The 17,694-nt window shown below is 40.7% G+C and overlaps 1 protein-coding gene across 1 annotated transcript in view; it reads right to left on the bottom strand.

Moving 5' to 3' along the window:
* The window catches only part of ERCC6 (ERCC excision repair 6, chromatin remodeling factor), a 154,266-nt gene that overhangs the window by 70,447 nt on the left and 66,125 nt on the right, over positions 1-17,694 (bottom strand). Inside the window, exons 6-7 of the mRNA XM_038744022.1 lie at positions 7,406-7,534; positions 3,513-3,671 (exon numbers count right to left, since the gene is read on the bottom strand). Of these exons, the coding sequence (XP_038599950.1) occupies positions 3,513-3,671; positions 7,406-7,534 (288 nt within the window). The remainder of the gene's footprint in view (positions 1-3,512; positions 3,672-7,405; positions 7,535-17,694) is intronic.

Below are 17,694 nucleotides of genomic sequence, written 5' to 3'. Positions count from 1 at the left end.
TTAGAACCCGCGACCTCTGACTCCCAAGCCTGGGTTCCTTCCACTAAGCCACGCTGCTTCTTTGTGAGTTCATTGTGACATTGAACATTGTGAGTTCCTTGAAGGCAGGGAATGTATCTTCTATCTCCACTGAACTGCCCCCAAAATTGAGTGCAGTGCTCTGCACACAGTAGGTTCTCAATAAATATGACTGATTGATTGATTCAATCCAACAAAAATTCCTCACCACTGGCTTTACAACACTCCATCACCTTGCCCCCTCCTGCCTCACCTTGCTTCTCTCCTTCTACAACCCAGCCCACACAATTCACTCCCTCTCCATCCCCTCCATCCCCCTCCTTCCCTTCCCCACAGCACCTGTATATATGTATATATGTTTGTACATATTTATTACTCTATTTATTTATTTATTTTGCTTGTACATATCTATTCTATTTATTTTACTTTGTTAGTATGTTTGGTTTTGTTCTCCGTCTCCCCCTTTTAGACTGTGAGCCCACTGTTGGGTAGGGACTGTCTCTATATGTCGCCAACTTGTACTTCCCAAGCACTTAGTACAGTGCTCTGCACACAGTAAGCACTCAATAAATACGATTGATTGATTGATTGATTGATTGATTCGTGCTAACCTTCTGTCTGTGCCCCCATCTCACCTGTCTCGCCGCCGACCGCCGGCCCACGTCCTGCCTCTGGCCTGGAATGCCCTCCCTCCTCCAATCTGCCAGACAATGATTCTCCCCCACTTCAAAGTCTTACTGAAGGGACGTCTCCTCCAAGAGGCCTTCCCAGACTGAGCTCCATTTTTCCTCACTTCCCACTCCTTTCTGTGTCACCCTGACTTGCTCTCTTTGCTCGTCCCCCCCTCCCAACCCCACAGCACTTCTGTATATATCTGCAATTTTATTTATTTGTATTGATGTCTGTTTATATTGATGTCTGTCTCCCCCCTTCTGGACCGTGAGCTCGCTGTGGGCAGGGATTGTCACTCTTTATTGTTGTATTGTACTTTCCCAAGCATTTAGTGCAGGGTTCTGCACACAGTAAGCACTTAATACGACTTAATGAATGAATAAACCAAAGAGCCTACTTTCTACTAAGCATTTGTCAGGCTGCTACTATTACTACTATCACTGTGTGCAAAGCACCACACTAAGTTCTGGGAAAGAATACACGGGTAAGAATTAAACAGGGTTCCTGGCTCTAAAGAACAAAGCGGGAAAGGAGGTTGGTGACAAATAAAAAAGGATGGACTAGTTATAAATAAAGAGGACTACTCAGAGGCTTTCCCTTCAACATTACTGTTTGGTTTACAACTTTTTCACTCGCATACGGGTGACACAAAAATGAGAACTGAAGAATGAAAACTGCTTCAAAACCCCCCCTGATTTAAAAGGCTTGCACTTGTCTTACCTTTTTTGACATTTGGATAAGATAGAAGTATATAATTGGGTTTTATAATCTCAAATTTCAAATACCAGATATGCAAAAAAGAGTGAGGACTTCCTAATTATAATCACAACAGTTATGAAGCACTTATCGTGTGCTAAACACTGGGGTGGAGACAAGATAATAGATCAGACACAGTCTCTACCCCACGAGGTTCACAGTGTAAGAAGCAGGCAGGGCAAGAGGTTAAATGACTTGCCCAAGTGGGAGAGCTGGGACCAGAACCCAGGTCTCCTGACACCCAAACCAATGTCCTAAATTACGAGATAAAGTTAAGAGAGTGAAAAAAGGGAAACCCAGATTTATCATCCATAAGACTGCCTCGAAATATATCTTGCCTTTATATTCTGCTCTAACCACTGACAAAACTCAGTACGCTGCAAACTGGAGTTAGAAATCGGTGCCCATAAGTTTTGCTTTAACACAAAATACATCCAGCGCTTAGAATAGTGTTTGCACATAGTAAGTGCTTAACAAATACCATTATTATTATTACTATTATTATTATTATTATTATTATTATTATTAGTAGTAGTAGTAGTAGTAGTAGTAGTGGTAGTAGTAGTGCTAGATATGCCATCTGCAAACAGTTATTTCTTTGCTTCCAATCCCCCTTTTTGTCTTAAACATAGTAAAAATTTCATTTTTTTTTCATTCTTTATGACAAAGATTTCTGAAATGGAAGAGCTATGAGAGATCAATAAAGCAACAAATACCAGTTTTGTGTAACAAATGCTATTGTACCGAGAGGGTTACATGTTTTCTGGCTAGCATGTTTTGCTTCAAAGGGCCAATATTAGCTCCGGTAATTTTCAATAGCAAAACAGGAGCTTTCAGTTGAGAAAAATATTTTTGCAAGTATTTATAACAAAATAGATACAGTTTAGGAAAAGCCCAGAAAAAGGAATTACATTTTAGTTGAATTACTATTTCCATTAAGCTTTACCAAGACACAATTTGGTCTCGTATTTATTATATTGTTGCCACTTCACTCCAATAGGGTCCCTAGCTTAAAAATGGGAAAAACAACATACAATTGATTACTGAACTTTTGCAGGTCAGAGCAATACATCTCGTCTGTCCAGTTTGGAAGGAAGGCTTAAATACTTTCAATCCACCACTATTTGAATCTCTTTCAACCTTCTTTTAAAAAGAAATCCTTTATTCTCTATTCTCTGATTTATTAAAGTTTAGGAAATCCCTCCTTTCTTCGGTTTTCCCAAATCTAAAACGCAATGGATTCATCCAGTGCTTAGGGATCCTGATGAGAAAAGTATTCAGAAGCGCAAAGCCTTAATACTTTCTACTTAGTTCACTTAAGATTAAAAAAGAAAAAACAAAACACATTAAGCTGTCCCCTAGTACTGTATTCAGTGATATGAAATTCCTGCTTTAGGTATTCTCCGGTCACCTTTGAAAGGTTAAAAAAAAAAAAAGAAAAATGGAAGCATGGGAAAAGGCATGAAAGACCATTTAATTCCAGACCATCTTTCTGATGAAAACAGATCCCACAGATGTAGCCAGCTTCCCCATGCAGGGTGTAAAAGAAATTCTGGAAATTCTGAAATTCTTCCAATCCTTTCAGCCAAAGCTCCGACTCTGCCTATGAGTTATCTCCGTACTTCCTGTAAAATGCTCACCTGGTGGCTTGCCAGGACAGCGATTTGAATGTGAAATGTAATAAATGGAACGAAAGGTACTACCCCTAATTTAAAATTCCATATTGTGTAAACTATTGATATTAATGTAATTGAGTTGGTAAACAATCCATCTGTGGAAGCTAACCTTAGACACCGTATTGACCCAAAATATCTAGTGGGGCTCATCTGCAAAATGAAGCATCAATGCCTGGAATTCATTAAAAGTGTTACATGTTTAATTTCTCCTGCCCTACAGCACCATTGTCTCGTACAATTTTTCCTTTGATGTCCCCCACTAAAAGAATTAAAGGAAGATTGTAATTGAAATGGCATCAATAATTCACAAGACCCTCCTCCACCAGCGATGCAGCGGATGAAATATTAATTGAGCTCCGCAGACTGACAGTCTGCCGAGAAAGCACTTGCCTGTAATTTGAACCACGAGTCCTGATCTTGCTGTAGCTCAGACCTGCCAAGAAGGCAATTATCTGGATGGTCTTGCCCAATCCCATCTCGTCTCCTAGAATTCCTCCTGCCTGCTGGCAGTGCAATTCCCACAGCCACCTAACACCTGTCTGCTGGTACCTACGAGCACCAACGAGAAAAAGAAAAAAAAAGAAAACGGCAAATGTTTGATGATACAGACTGTAACGGAAAATACTCATGAATTAATCAGGAAGCAAGGTGCTATGGCCGGTTACGGAAACATGTCAGATGCATGTTTTACATGAGTGCTGTATTTACAAGGTCACGCGCTTTGGATTCATCTGGACATCGCATGTGGCACCTTTATTTTTTTTACGGAATCCCAAACCATATCTAATTAAGCTGACAGACATGACAACAAGGGGCTACCTTGTTTTGCCTGTATTTTTATGCAGGAAGACAGCTTGCCAAGTTCATTCTAATTCATTCATTCAATCGTATTTATTGAGCGCTGACTCTGTGCACAGCACTGTACTAAGCACTTGGGAAGTACAACTTCCTATGTATTGTCCTTTAGGAAAGGGGGAGAGGCGTTAACCTGCTCTAGATCTTCAGAAAGTTGGACAAAATAGATCTTAGGCTGAAAGTTTCAGCTTCATTTATTTTCCCAGAGTGGGTAATACAGAGGTATTTTTTACTCCATATAGAGTTGGAAGTTCAGTTAAGTGAATTTAATATCTTTTAATAAAAAAAAATGAATTAAAGGCATTTTTTAAAGGCACAGAACAGTTCTAAGCAATATGACTGATCTTAAACAAATGGGACGTGGCAGATCATTACTTGGGGTAGATTCACTTTGCTATTATTATAAGACTCAGAAGGGAACTAACACAAGTAGGTTGAAGATGAACAACCACTTCAAATGAAAAGACAAAGGCAGCTGGAACTGAAGGTCCTGAAAACACTGAATTGAGAAAGAGCTTTTTATAACCCAAAGCGGGGCTGAAGACGAGCAGCATATATGACGGAACCTCAGATCGCAGTCCTTTTTGAGTGTGAGAAGGGAAAAGGGGCCAGGAAAAAATATTCTTCGGAGGAGGAGGCTTAGAGGGGAAAGGAATCATTGGTTTTTTGGTTTGTTTGTTTGCCTTTAGCCACTGAATATCTCATTACTAGAGAAGCAGCGTGGCTCAGTGGGAAAGAGCACGGGCTTTGGAGTCAGAGGTCATGGGTTCAAATCCCGGCTCCGCTACTTCACTTCTCTAGGCCTCAGTTCCCTCATCTGGAAAAAAACGGGGATGAAGACCGTGAGCCCCACGTGGGACAATCTCATCACTTCGTATCCCCCCAGCGCTTAGAACAGTGCTTTGCACATAGTAAGCGCTTAACAAATGCCATCATCATCATTACTAACAGAAAGAAGGAAAAATGGATTGAAATATTAGTAAAGGAGCAACTTGAGACTGCAACATCAAGAATTAAGTTAGGAATACAGTGAAAAATCCGAGGTAGAATGGCTAATTAAGGAAACAAAAGCAAACATTCATTCATTCAATCGTATTTATTGAGCGCTTACTGTGTGCAGAGCACTGTACTAAGCACTTGGGAAGTACAAGAACAATTACAAGTACAAGAACAGTGCTCTGCACATAGTAAGCGCTTAACAAATGCCATTCTTATTATTACAAGTTGGCAACATATAGAGATGGTCCCTACCCAACATTGGGCTCACAGTCTAGAAGGGGGAACATAATGATGATAGTAATTTATTAAGTGTTCATTATGTGCCAAGCACTGTACTAAACCCTGCGGTTGCTATAACACAAACAGATTGGAGACAGTCTCTGTTCTTCATTGGCCTCACAAGCTGAGAGGGAGGGAGGGAGAGCGCATATTTTGTCGCCATTTTCCCATTAGGATAACTGAAGCACAGATCAGCTAAGTGACTTGCTCAAGGTCACACAGCAGATGAACGGCAGAGCTGAAATTAGAACCCAGAACCTCGGGCTCCCAGATCCATGCTCATTCTGCTATGCCGCTCTGTTTCTTTTCAGGAAAGAACAAAAAAAAAAAATCCCAAAACAAACAAAAAGCAAAAAAAAAATTGTTACAAAACAATTCCCTAAGCATTTTTTTACTGTTGCCCCCAATTTTCACTGTTCATATGAACTGCTAGAACAATAGCAAGGCCCAGTGGAAAGGGCACGGGCTTGGAGTTGGAGGTCGTGGGTTCTAATCCCGGCTCCGCCACTTATCAGCTGTGTGACTTGGGACAAGTCACTTAACTTCTCTGTGTCTCAGTTACCCCATCTGTAAAATGGGGATTAAGCCCTGAGTTGGACAAGCTGATTACCCACAGCAGCGTGGCTCAGTGGAAAGAGCCCGGGCTTTGGAGTCAGAGGTAATGGGTTCGAATCCCGGCTCCGCCATCTGTCAGCTGTGTGACTTTGGGCAAGTCACTTAACTTCTCTGTGCCTCAGTTACCTCATCTGTAAAGTGGGGATTAACACTGTGAGCCCCCTGTGGGACAACCTGATCACCTTGTAACCTCTCCAGCGCTTAGAACAGTGCTTTGCACATAGTAAGCGCTTAATAAATGCCATCATTATTATTATTATTACCCTGTATTTACCCCAGAGCTTAGAACAGTGCTTCACACATAGTAAGCGCTTAACAAATACCGTCATTATTATTATTAATCAAGATTCCCTGGTAAGCAGATCATCAGGGTTATCTAAAAAACTCGTTCCAGGGGAAGTTGTTTAATAATAATAATAATAATAATAATAATAATAATAATGGCATTTATTAAGCGCTTCCTATGTGCAAAGCACTGTTCTAAGCGCTGGGGAGGTTACAAGGTGATCAGGTTGCCCCACGGGGGGCTCACAGTCTTAATCCCCATTTTACAGATGAGGGAACTGAGGCCCAGAGAAGTTAAGTGACTTGCCCAAAGTCACACAGCTGAATGGCAGTATATGGCAGTAGCGGTTGTTATCGTTGGCTAGAAGAGGAAATAATAATAATAACTGTGGTATTTGTTAAGTGCTTACTTTGTGCTGGACATCATACAAAGCACTGGGGTGGACACAGGCAAATCGGGTTGGACACAGTCCCTGTCCCGCATGGGGCTCACAATTTTATCCTCATGTTCCAGGTGAGGTAATTGAGGCCCAGAGAAGTGAAGTGATAATAATAATGTTGGTATTGGTTAAGCGCTTACTAGGTACCAAGCACTGTTCTAAGCGCTGGGGGGATACAAGTCCACACGGGGCTCACAGTCTTAATCCTCATTTTACAGATGAGGAAGCTGAGGCACAGAGAAGTGACTTGACCAAAACCACACAGCTGATAAGTGACGGAGCCGGGATTAGAACCCATGACCTCTGACTCCCAAACGCGTGCTCCTTCCACCGAGCCACGCTGCCTCTCTATGATAATGGTATTTATAAAGCGCTTACTATATGCCGAGCACGGTTCTAAGCTCTGGGATCAATATAAGGTTACCAGGTTGTCCCACGCGGGGCTCACAGCCTTAATCCCCATTTTATGGATGAGCTGCCCGAGGCCCAGAGAAGTGAAGTGACTTCCCCAAGGTCACACGGCAGACGAGTGGCGGATTTATTTTGATGCTATTGATGCCAGCCTCCTTGATTTGTTTTGTTGTCTGTCTCCCCACTTCTGGACTGTGAGCCCGCTGTTGGGTACGGACGGTCTCTACTGTTGCCGAATTGCACTTTTCAAGAGCTCAGTACAGCGCTCCGCACGCAGTAAGCTCTCAATAAATATGACCGAATGAACGAACCACAAAATTCCTCAAGTATTTCATTGCACAAAATGGTCGGATGGCACAAAAGAAAAGAAAAAAAAAAAAAAAAGCACACGATACGTACTTAAAAAGCTTTTTGAACAGAAAACCTGGCACTCTAAAACCTTCGTCGAACTCTGCGTCGCTTTCCTCAGTATCGTCTTCAGCTATCTGATGTTCCTCTTTCTCCTTCAGCCGCTGTTTGTTCCACCTCCTGCCAGGAGAATAAGAAGCGTATTTCAATTTTTGTGGTTTCAAGATAAAATATTAAAACGCACTGATCTAGAAGCAAACGAGCAAAACCGACCATCGAAAGGACGGTCACCAAAAGTCTCAGGCTCATCTGCTGCTGACACCACCCCAAGTTCTCATATTCCGCCAGAAAAATCAACTCAAAAACTCCCCGTTCATTACATTTTTAGATGCTTTGACCGTTCTTCTGAGCTTACTACACTCCCCCCAATTCCCATTCTGCTTTTACAGCACAACTGAGGGGAGCGGTTGATGCTACTCTGTCAGATCTTGGAGACTTTATCCCGGTATTGAAGTTATGCTCGTAGTGACACGGCTCCCTGGGGTGGGCCATGGGAGGAGAAGAGACGACAACAGCTGCTCTACGGTGAATTCAAGAGGGGCGCGCACACGGCGGAAAGGAACAATTTAAAGTTCAAGTGAAGCTCCGTCTCAAACAACGCACCATGGCCGAGGGCTGTTGGGATACCAGCACTTAGAACAGCGCTCAGCGCTTAGAACAGTGCTTTGCACATAGTAAACGCTTAACAAACACATTATTATTATTATTATTCTACCACTGCAGCAAACTGGCTGGAGATCAGAGGGTTTTGCTAAGCGCTTAGAACAGTGCTCAGCGCTTAGAACAGTGCTTTGCACATAGTAAACGCTTAACAAACACCATTATTATGATTATTCTACCACTGCAGCAAACTGGCTGGCGATCAGAGGGCTTTGCTAAGCGCTTAGAATAGTGCTTAGTGCTTAGAATGGTGCTTAGCACATAGTAACAAACACCATTATTATTATTATTCTACCACTGCAGCAAACTGGCTGGTGATCAGAGGGCTTTGCTAAGTGCTTAGAACAGTGCTCAGCACTTAGAACAGTGCTTTGCACATAGTAAGCGCTTAACAAACACCATTATTATGATTATTCTGCCACTGCAGCAAACTGGCTGGTGATCAGAGGGCTTTGCTAAGCACTTAGAATAGTGCTTAGTGCTTAGAACAGTGCTTTGCACATAGTAACAAACAACATTATTATTATTATTCTACCACTGCAGCAAACTGGCTGGTGATCAGAGGGCTTTGCTAAGTGCTTAGAACAGTGCTCAGCACTTAGAACAGTGCTTTGCACATAGTAAGCGCTTAACAAACACCATTATTATGATTATTCTACCACTGCAGCAAACTGGCTGACGATCAGAGGGCTTTGCTAAGCGCTTAGAACAGTGCTCAGTGCTTAGAACGGTGCTTTGCACATAGTAAGTGCTTAACAAACACCATTATTATTATTATTCTGCCACTGCAGCAAACTGGCTGGCGATCAGAGGGCTTTGCTAAGCGCTTAGAATAGTGCTTAGTGCTTAGAATGGTGCTTTGCACATAGTAAGCGCTTAACAAACACCATTATTATTATTATTCTACCACTGCAGCAAACTGGCTGGTGATCAGAGGGCTTTGCTAAGTGCTTAGAACAGTGCTCAGTGCTTAGAACAGTGCTTTGCACATAGTAAGCGCTTAACAAACACTATTATTATTATTATTATTATTATTATTATTATTATTATTATTATTATTATTATTATTATTATTATCATTATTATTATTATTATTATTATTATTCCACGGCAGCAAACTGGCTGGCAATCAGAGAGCTTTGCTAAGCGCTTAGAACAGTGCTCAGCGCTTAGAACAGTGCTTTGCACATAGTAAGCGCTTAACAAACACCATTATTATGATTATTCTACCACTGCAGCAAACTGGCTGGCGATCAGAGGGCTTTGCTAAGCGCTTAGAACAGTGCTCAGCGCTTAGAACAATGCTTTGCACATAGTAAGTGCTTAACAAACACCATTATTATTATTATTCTACGACTGCAGCAAACTGGCTGGCGATCAGAGCGCTTTGCTAAGCGCTTAGAACAGTGCTCAGCGCTTAGAACAGTGCTTTGCACATAGTAAGCGCTTAACAAATAAGCGCTCAATAAATACGATTGAATGAATGAATGAACCCCCCGCCTTACCTCCTTCCCCTCTCCACAGCACCTGTATATATGTATATATGTTTGTACATATTTATTACTCTATTTATTTATTTTACTTGTACATATTTATTCTACTTATTTTATTTTGTTAATATGTTTTGTTGTCTGTCTCCCCCTTCTAGACTGTAAGCCTGCTGTTAGGTAGGGACCGTCTCCATGTGTTGCCGACTTGTACTTCCCAAGCGCTTAGTACAGTGCTCTGCACACAGTAAGCGCTCAATAAATACGATTGAATGAATGAACAAATACCATTATTATTATTATTCTACCACTGCAGCAAACTGGCTGGCGATCAGAGGGCTTTGCTAAGATGAGGTCGCCGAAAAGCTGGCTCCGAAATAGACAAGGTCCCATATGAGATGAGCCCCAACGGTCCTTAGGATTCGAAGGGAGTGTTAGGCGTGCATTAATCAATCAATCAATCAATCAGTCGGATTTATTGAGCGCTTACTGTGTGCAGAGCACTGTACTAAGCACTTGGGAAGTACAAGTCAGCAACGCATAGAGACAGTCCCTACCCAACAGCGGGCTCACAGTCTAGAAGGGGGAGACAGAGAACAAAACCAAACATATTAACAAAATAAAATAAATAGAATAGATACGTACAAGTAAAATAAATAAATAGAGTAATAAATATGTACAAACATATATGCATATATACAGGTGCTGTGGGGAAGGGAAGGAGGTAAGATGGGGGAAATTAGCATTTTCATCCACACGAGCATGAAGAATATGAATCTCATTAGTGACTTCATATAAGAAATAACGGGGATTACTTAAGCGCCTACACAAAAATGATCACAATAGCTCAATCCTCCAATATTTTGGTGGACTAAAATTTAATTTTCAGGGGTAAAGGAGTTGTCACTTCCTTGTAACTTGTAAGCAGCGTGCTCTAATGGAAGGAGCCCGGGCTTGGGCGTCAGAGGAAGTGGGTTCTCGTCCTGGCTATGCCACTTGTCTGCTGTGCGACCTTGGGCAAGGCACTTCACTTCTCTGTGCCTCAGTTTCCTCATCTGCAAAATGGGGATTAAGAGCCTGAGCCCTATGTGGGACAGGGACTGCATCCAGCCTGATTATCTTGTATCTACCCCCGCATTTAGTACAGCGTCTGGCACAAAGTAACAACTTAACAACTACCACAATTATCATTATGAGAAGCAGTGTGGCTCAATGGAAAGAGCACAGGCTTGGGAGTCAGAGGTCATGGGTTCAAATTCTGGCTCTGCCAATTGTCAGCTGTGTGACTTTGGGCAAGTCACTTCACTTTTCCGGGCCTCAGTTACCTCATCTGTAAAATGGGGATGAAGGCTGTGAGCCCCACGTGGGACAATCTGATCACCTTGTATCCTCCCCAGCGCTTTGCACATAATAAGTGCTTAACAAATGTCATTATTATTATTATTATTATTATTATTATTATTATTATTATTATTATTATTATTATCATCATCATCATCATTATTATTACCTGAATTTATTTGACCTGAAAAAGGGAGAATTGAGCTCTACTGTTCCAGTCCCCAAAATATGAGGCATATGGTCAAACCAACTTCACACAAGGCTGATAAACTGAAGAAACAGTAAAAAGGAGGGGAGCCTTAAAATGGAATTTTGGCATGTCGACACTAATCGGCATGGTACATTGTATATTTAAGACCAAGGCGTATTCAGATGGGACGGATTGTTAAACCACAGAACACTGTGACCCCGTCGTCATTTTGTTGTGCGTGACACAAAGTTTTCCATTGGCGGAAGCATACACAGTTGAAAGGAAATGGTATGGCACTTGTCACTCTGTGGATATTCAAAGCAGGCTTGGAAATTCCCAGTGGTCTGGGGAAGGTGCAGTCACTTGACCTGAATAACTTTTTTTTTTAAATGGTACTTGTTAAGCACTTATATGTCAAGCGCTGTTCTAATTGCCGGGATAGGTACAAGTTCATTAGGTCAGACGCAATCCCTGTCCCACATGGGGCTCAGAGCCTAAGAAGGAGGGAGAACAGGTTTTTAATCCCCATTTTCCAGTTGAGAAAAATGAGGCACAGAGAAGTTAAGTGGCTCGCCCCAGGTCCCACAGCAAGCATTTGGCAGAGCCGGGATTAGAATCCAGGTCTTCTGACCTCCAGACAGGTGTTCTTGGGGTCACACTGTCTTTATAGTCACACAAACGAAATTGAAACAACAGCAAACCTCTTCAAACTGTAGACTTTAGGAAGGGTCTGGCTGTTTTAACTACTGGAGCCTGGAGAGCGCTTAGTATAGTGCTCTGCACACAGTGAGCACTCAATAAATATGACTGAATGAATGAATGAGATAATAATAATGATAATAATTATGGTATTTGTTAAGCGCTTACTATGTGCCAGGCACTGTACTAAGCGCTGGGGTTGATACAAGCAAATTGGGTTGGACACAGTCCCTGTCCCATATGGAGCTCAAAGGTTTGATCCCCATTTTACAGATGAGGTAACTGAGTCACAGAGAATAATAGTAATGATAATGATGGTATTTGTTAGGTTTGTTAAGCACTGTTCTAAGCACTGGGGAGGTTACAAGGTAATCAGGTTGTCCCATGCGGGGCTATCAATCTTAATCCTCATTTCACAGATGAGGTAACTGAGGCACAGAGAAGTGACGTGACTTGCCCAAGGTCACACAGCAGACAAGTGGCAGAGTCAGGATTAGAACCCATAACCTTCTGACTCCCAGGACCTTGCTCTATCTACTACGTCACAACTGCTGGAGTTTGGATTCATTCATTCCTTCATTCAATCACATTTATTGAGCGCTTACTGTGTGCAGAGAACCGTACTAAGCGCTTGGGAAGTCTAAGTCGGCAACATAAAGAGACGGTCCCTACCCAACAGCGGGCTCACAGCCTAGAAGGGGGAGACAAACAACAAAACATATTAACAAAATAAAATAAATAGAATAACTATGTGCAAGTAAAATCAATAAATTCATTCATTCAATCGTATTTATTGAGCGCTTACTGTGTGCAGAGCACTGGACTAAGTGCTTGGGAAGGACAAGTCGGCAACATAGAGAGACGGTCCCTACCCAACAGAGGGCTCACAGGGACTGTTTCTCTATGTTGCCAACTTGTACTTCCCAAGTGCTTAGTACAGTGCTCTGCACACAGTAAGCGCTCAGTAAATATGATTGATTGATTGATTGATTGATTAGAAGGGGGCTTAGCCTGAGTGCTAACTGACCTGAAAACAGCTCCTTCAATGCAATGATCCCGCCTTTTTACCTCCTCCAGGAGGCCTTCCCAGACTGAGCCCCTTCCTTCCTCTCCCCCTCGTCCCCCTCTCCATCCCCCCATCTTACCTCCTTCCCGTCCCCACAGCACCTGTATATATGTTTGTACATATTTATTTCTCTATTTATTTATTTTACTTGTACATATCTATTCTATTTATTTTATTTTGTTAGTACGTTTGGTTTTGTTCTCTGTCTCCCCCTTTTAGACTGTGAGCCCAATGTTGGGTAGGGCCTGTCTCTATATGTTGCCAACTTGTACTTCGCAACTGCTTAGTACAGTGCTCTGCACACAGTAAGCGCTCAATAAATACGATTGATGATACTGCGATCACAGCTGCCCTCATTCATCCGATCGCATTTATTGAGCGCCTGTGTGTAGAGCACTGTACTGATCGCTTGGGAGAGTACAGTACAACAATAAACGGACACAATCCCTGACACAACAAGCTTACAGTCTGGAAGGGGGAAACAGACATCAACGCAAATACGTAAATTAGAGATTTGTACAGAAGTGCTCACGTACCTCGGTTTCAGTGACTTTACGTATTGCACCTTTCCTCAAGTCCATATCCCCCCCAGCGCTTAGAACAGTGCTTGGCACATAGTAAGCGCTTAACAAATGCTATTATTATTGTTATTATTATTGTTATTATTATTATTATTATTATTATTATTATTATTATTATTATTATTATCATCATTATTATCATTATTATTATCACCAACCTCCCAAGGTGCTTTTTAGAATGTGAGCTCACTGAAGCCCTGGGACTGAGTTTCGTTCATCCGAAATCGTATTTTTCCCTAGGCCTTCGTACAGGGCTGAATACACAGAGGACACTCAAACATCTCCAAATGACTGAACAGTGCGTGATTTCGCGATATCATCAAGAGCCACTCCAAAAGCGTAACATCCCTATTGAAATTCTTATAAAATTGAATTTGAAATATTGAGCTCCAATATTTCTAGAGAATGTGACGAGAAATCGCAGAGAGAGACTGCGCCTAACAAGATGTCTGATGCACTCCCATTTTCCTACCGCCCTAAGAGCTCAGCCCTTATGTAGCGTAAAAAACTTCCCATAAAAAATGGGCATCAAATACGGACCATTTGGATTCATGGTTCTACGATGGCTATTTCTTTAGACCCATTTTATTACTCCGTGGTTGCCGAGTTTCACATCCATCACTCTGAATCTGCCGTCTTTACCCCCCGCCCCTCAAAATGGAGAAGAAATCTACAGTTCATAGGGCACGGCAGACGGGAAACCACAGAAGCCACTTCAGAAATGATTGCATTTCAATATCTTCCGCTCCTTAAAGACAGATTAAAAGAACTAAATGCATTTATTTAGTTTGGCTGAATGATGACCAAAGGTGGTAGTGAGAATGATTTACCACCTACACCGATTTGAAAAGTGTGAAGACCAATCATTCCAAAATAATCCCACTCATGAACTCTGGCAAAAGGGCACTCATTCATTCATTCATTCATTCATTCATTCATTCATTCATTCATTCATTCACTCATTCATTCAATCGCATTTATTCAGTGCTTACTGTGTGCAGAGCACTGTATTAAGCGCTTGGAAATTACAATACAGCAATCAAACCATAACCTTACAGTTGTGGGAATTCCTACTTATAATGGAAACCCCACGGGGGGGCCTGATTACCTTGTACCTTCCCCAGCGTTTAGTACAGCAGCACGTAATAATAATAATAATAATAATAATAATAATAATAATAATAATAATAATAATAATAATAATGACATTTATTAAATGTGAACACCTTATTTATTTTCTATTTATTTTATTTGTACATGTTTATTCTATTTATTTTATTTTGTTAATATGTTTTGTTCTCTGTCTCCCCCTTCTAGACTGTGAGCCCACTGTTGGGTAGGGACTGTCTCTGTATGTTGCCAACTTGGACTTCCCAAGCGCTTAGTACAGTGCTCTGCACACAGTAACTGCTCAATAAATACGATTGAATGAATGAATGAATTAAGCGCTTACTATGTACAAAGCACTGTTCTAAGCGCTGGGGAGATTACAAGGAGATGAGGATGTCCCACGGGGGGCTCACAGTCTTAATCCCCATTTTCCAGATGAGAGAACTGAGGCACAGAGAAGTGAAGTGACTTGCCCAAAGCCACACAGCTGACAACTGGCAGAGCCGGGATTCGAACCCATGACCCCTGACTCCAAAGCCCGAGCTCTTTCCACTGAGCCACGCTGCTTCTTTAGCACATCGTAAGCACCTAACAAAAACCATGATGATGATGATTATATATGGGCTAGAACCAAAGGCACAGCTCCTTTCGCTTAAGCTAAATCAATCATACTTATTAAGTGTTTACTGTGTGCAGAGCACTGTACTAAGCGCTTGGGTGAGCACAACCCAACAGAGGCGGTAGACAGGTTCCTTGCCCACAACGAGCTTACAGTCGAGTGGGGAAGACAGACCAGGTGCACAGAAATGTTTGATGCACAGTAAATGCTTAATTCTGCAATCATCATCATCATCATCATCATCATTATTATTATTATCATTATTATTGTTATTGTATTATTATTATTATTATTATTATTATTATTATTATTATTATTACTATTATTATTATTACTATTATTATTATGTGCCCAAATTTGCTGGAGCGAGCACTACTATAACATCATATTTCTCTCTTCCCTCATGTCTCTCTCTCTCTCTACATATTCATTCAGTTGTATTTATTAAGAGTTTACTGTGTGCAATAAGTACTAAGCACTTGGAAAGTACACTACGGCAATAGAGACAATCCCTGCCCACAATGGGCTTACAGTCTAGAGAGGGGGAGACAGATATCAAAACAATTAAACAGGGGTTACTATCAATAAATTATTGATATTTAAAATATCAACATATATATATGCATATATATATATATATATACATATATATGTAATTATATGTATATTACACACTATAATATCAATAAATTAAATGATAGATTATTTAGGATGTGATATATTCTATATAATTATATACATTACACACTATAATATCAATAAATTAAATGATAGACTATTTAGGATGTTATATATTCTATATAATTATATATATTACACACTATAATATCAATAAATTAAATGATACATTATTTACGATGCTATATATTCTATATAATTATATACATTACACACTATAATATCAATAAATTAAATGATAGATTATTTAGGATGTTATATATTCTATATAATTATATATAATGTTACACACTATAATATCAATAATTAAATGATAGATTATTTAGGATGTTATATATTCTATTTAATTATATATATTACACACTATAATATCAATAAATTAAATGATAGATTATTTAGGATGTTATATATTCTATTTAATTATACACATATATATATATATATATTACACACTATAACTCATTATATATTGTACAATATAACCACATATTATATAATGCAATATATATAAATATACAGATATCTATCTATATCTATCTATCTATCTATCTATTTATATATATATATATATATAAAATACACACAATGCAAACCCTTACTGTCCCCCTCTAGACTGCAAGCTCCTTGTGGGCAGGGAATGTGACTACCAACTCTGCTGTATTGTGCTCTCCCAAGCATTTAGGACAGTGCTCTGCACACAGTAAACACCACTAAATCGATCAACTGATACATCCGTTCATTCAATCGTATTTACTGAGCGCTTCCTGTGTGCAGAGCACTGTACTAAGCGCTTGGGAAGTACAAGTTGGCAACGTATAGAGACGGTCCCTACCCAACGGCGGGCTCACCGTCTGGAAACCACAGTCTGATTAAAGGAGAGAGGAGAAGAAAAGCAGAGAGAGACGAGTGACGTAGAGAACTACAGTGACTAAAGGTTGTTTATTTGTTTATTTATTTTACTTGTACATATCTATTCTATTTATTTTATTTTGTTAGTATGTTTGGTTTTGTTCTCTGTCTCCCCCTTTTAGACTGTGAGCCCACTGTTGGGTAGGGACCGTCTCTATGTGTTGCCAACTTGTCCTTCCCAAGCGCTTAGTACAGTGCTCTGCACACAGTAAGCGCTCAATAAATATGATTGATTGAACTACAAGCCGAGAGAAGAGAAACATGGGTTAGGGTGAGGAAAAACACAGCTTCTCTCAGCTTCAGTACAAGATTTCACTGAACACTTCAACAGCAGTGGGCTTAAATTTTAATATGAGGGATTTAGCCTAGCCAGAAGAAGACACTGGTAACTGTCAACGATGGTTATGTATATATGTTTGTACAAATTTATTACTCTATTTATTTATTTATTTTACTTGTACATATCTATTCTATTTATTTTATTTTGTTAGTATGTTTGGTTTTGTTCTCTGTCTTCCCGTTTTAGACTGTGAGCCCACTGTTGGGTAGGGACTGTCTCTATATGCTGCCAATTTGTACTTCCCAAGCGCTTAGTACAGTCCTCTGCACATAGTAAGCGCTCAATAAATACGACTGATGATTGATGATGATGACGGGAATGTGCCTGTCTACTGTTGTATTGTGCTCTTCCAAAAGCATGGATTCACTACCGGAACAACGGCAGATGGAGGTGAGGCGTCCTGGGAGAGGTGTTTCCACGATGTCGTTATGGCTCAGAGACGACTCGACGCCCTAAGACGAGAGCTTAGGACGGTGCTTGGCCCCCAGTGAGCGCTCAATAAATCCGACTGAATGAACGACACTCTGGTCTAACGAACAGCACGCTAGATTTTTAATCAAGGCCTACAATTTGAATACCACTGGCGTTAGAATAGCGTCT

Source organism: Tachyglossus aculeatus, chromosome 3, assembly GCF_015852505.1.
Source record: "Tachyglossus aculeatus isolate mTacAcu1 chromosome 3, mTacAcu1.pri, whole genome shotgun sequence".
NCBI classification, from domain to species: domain Eukaryota; kingdom Metazoa; phylum Chordata; class Mammalia; order Monotremata; family Tachyglossidae; genus Tachyglossus; species Tachyglossus aculeatus.
The sequence above is the reverse complement of the archived record's forward strand: the minus strand, read 5'-3'. Positions and strand labels throughout refer to the sequence as shown.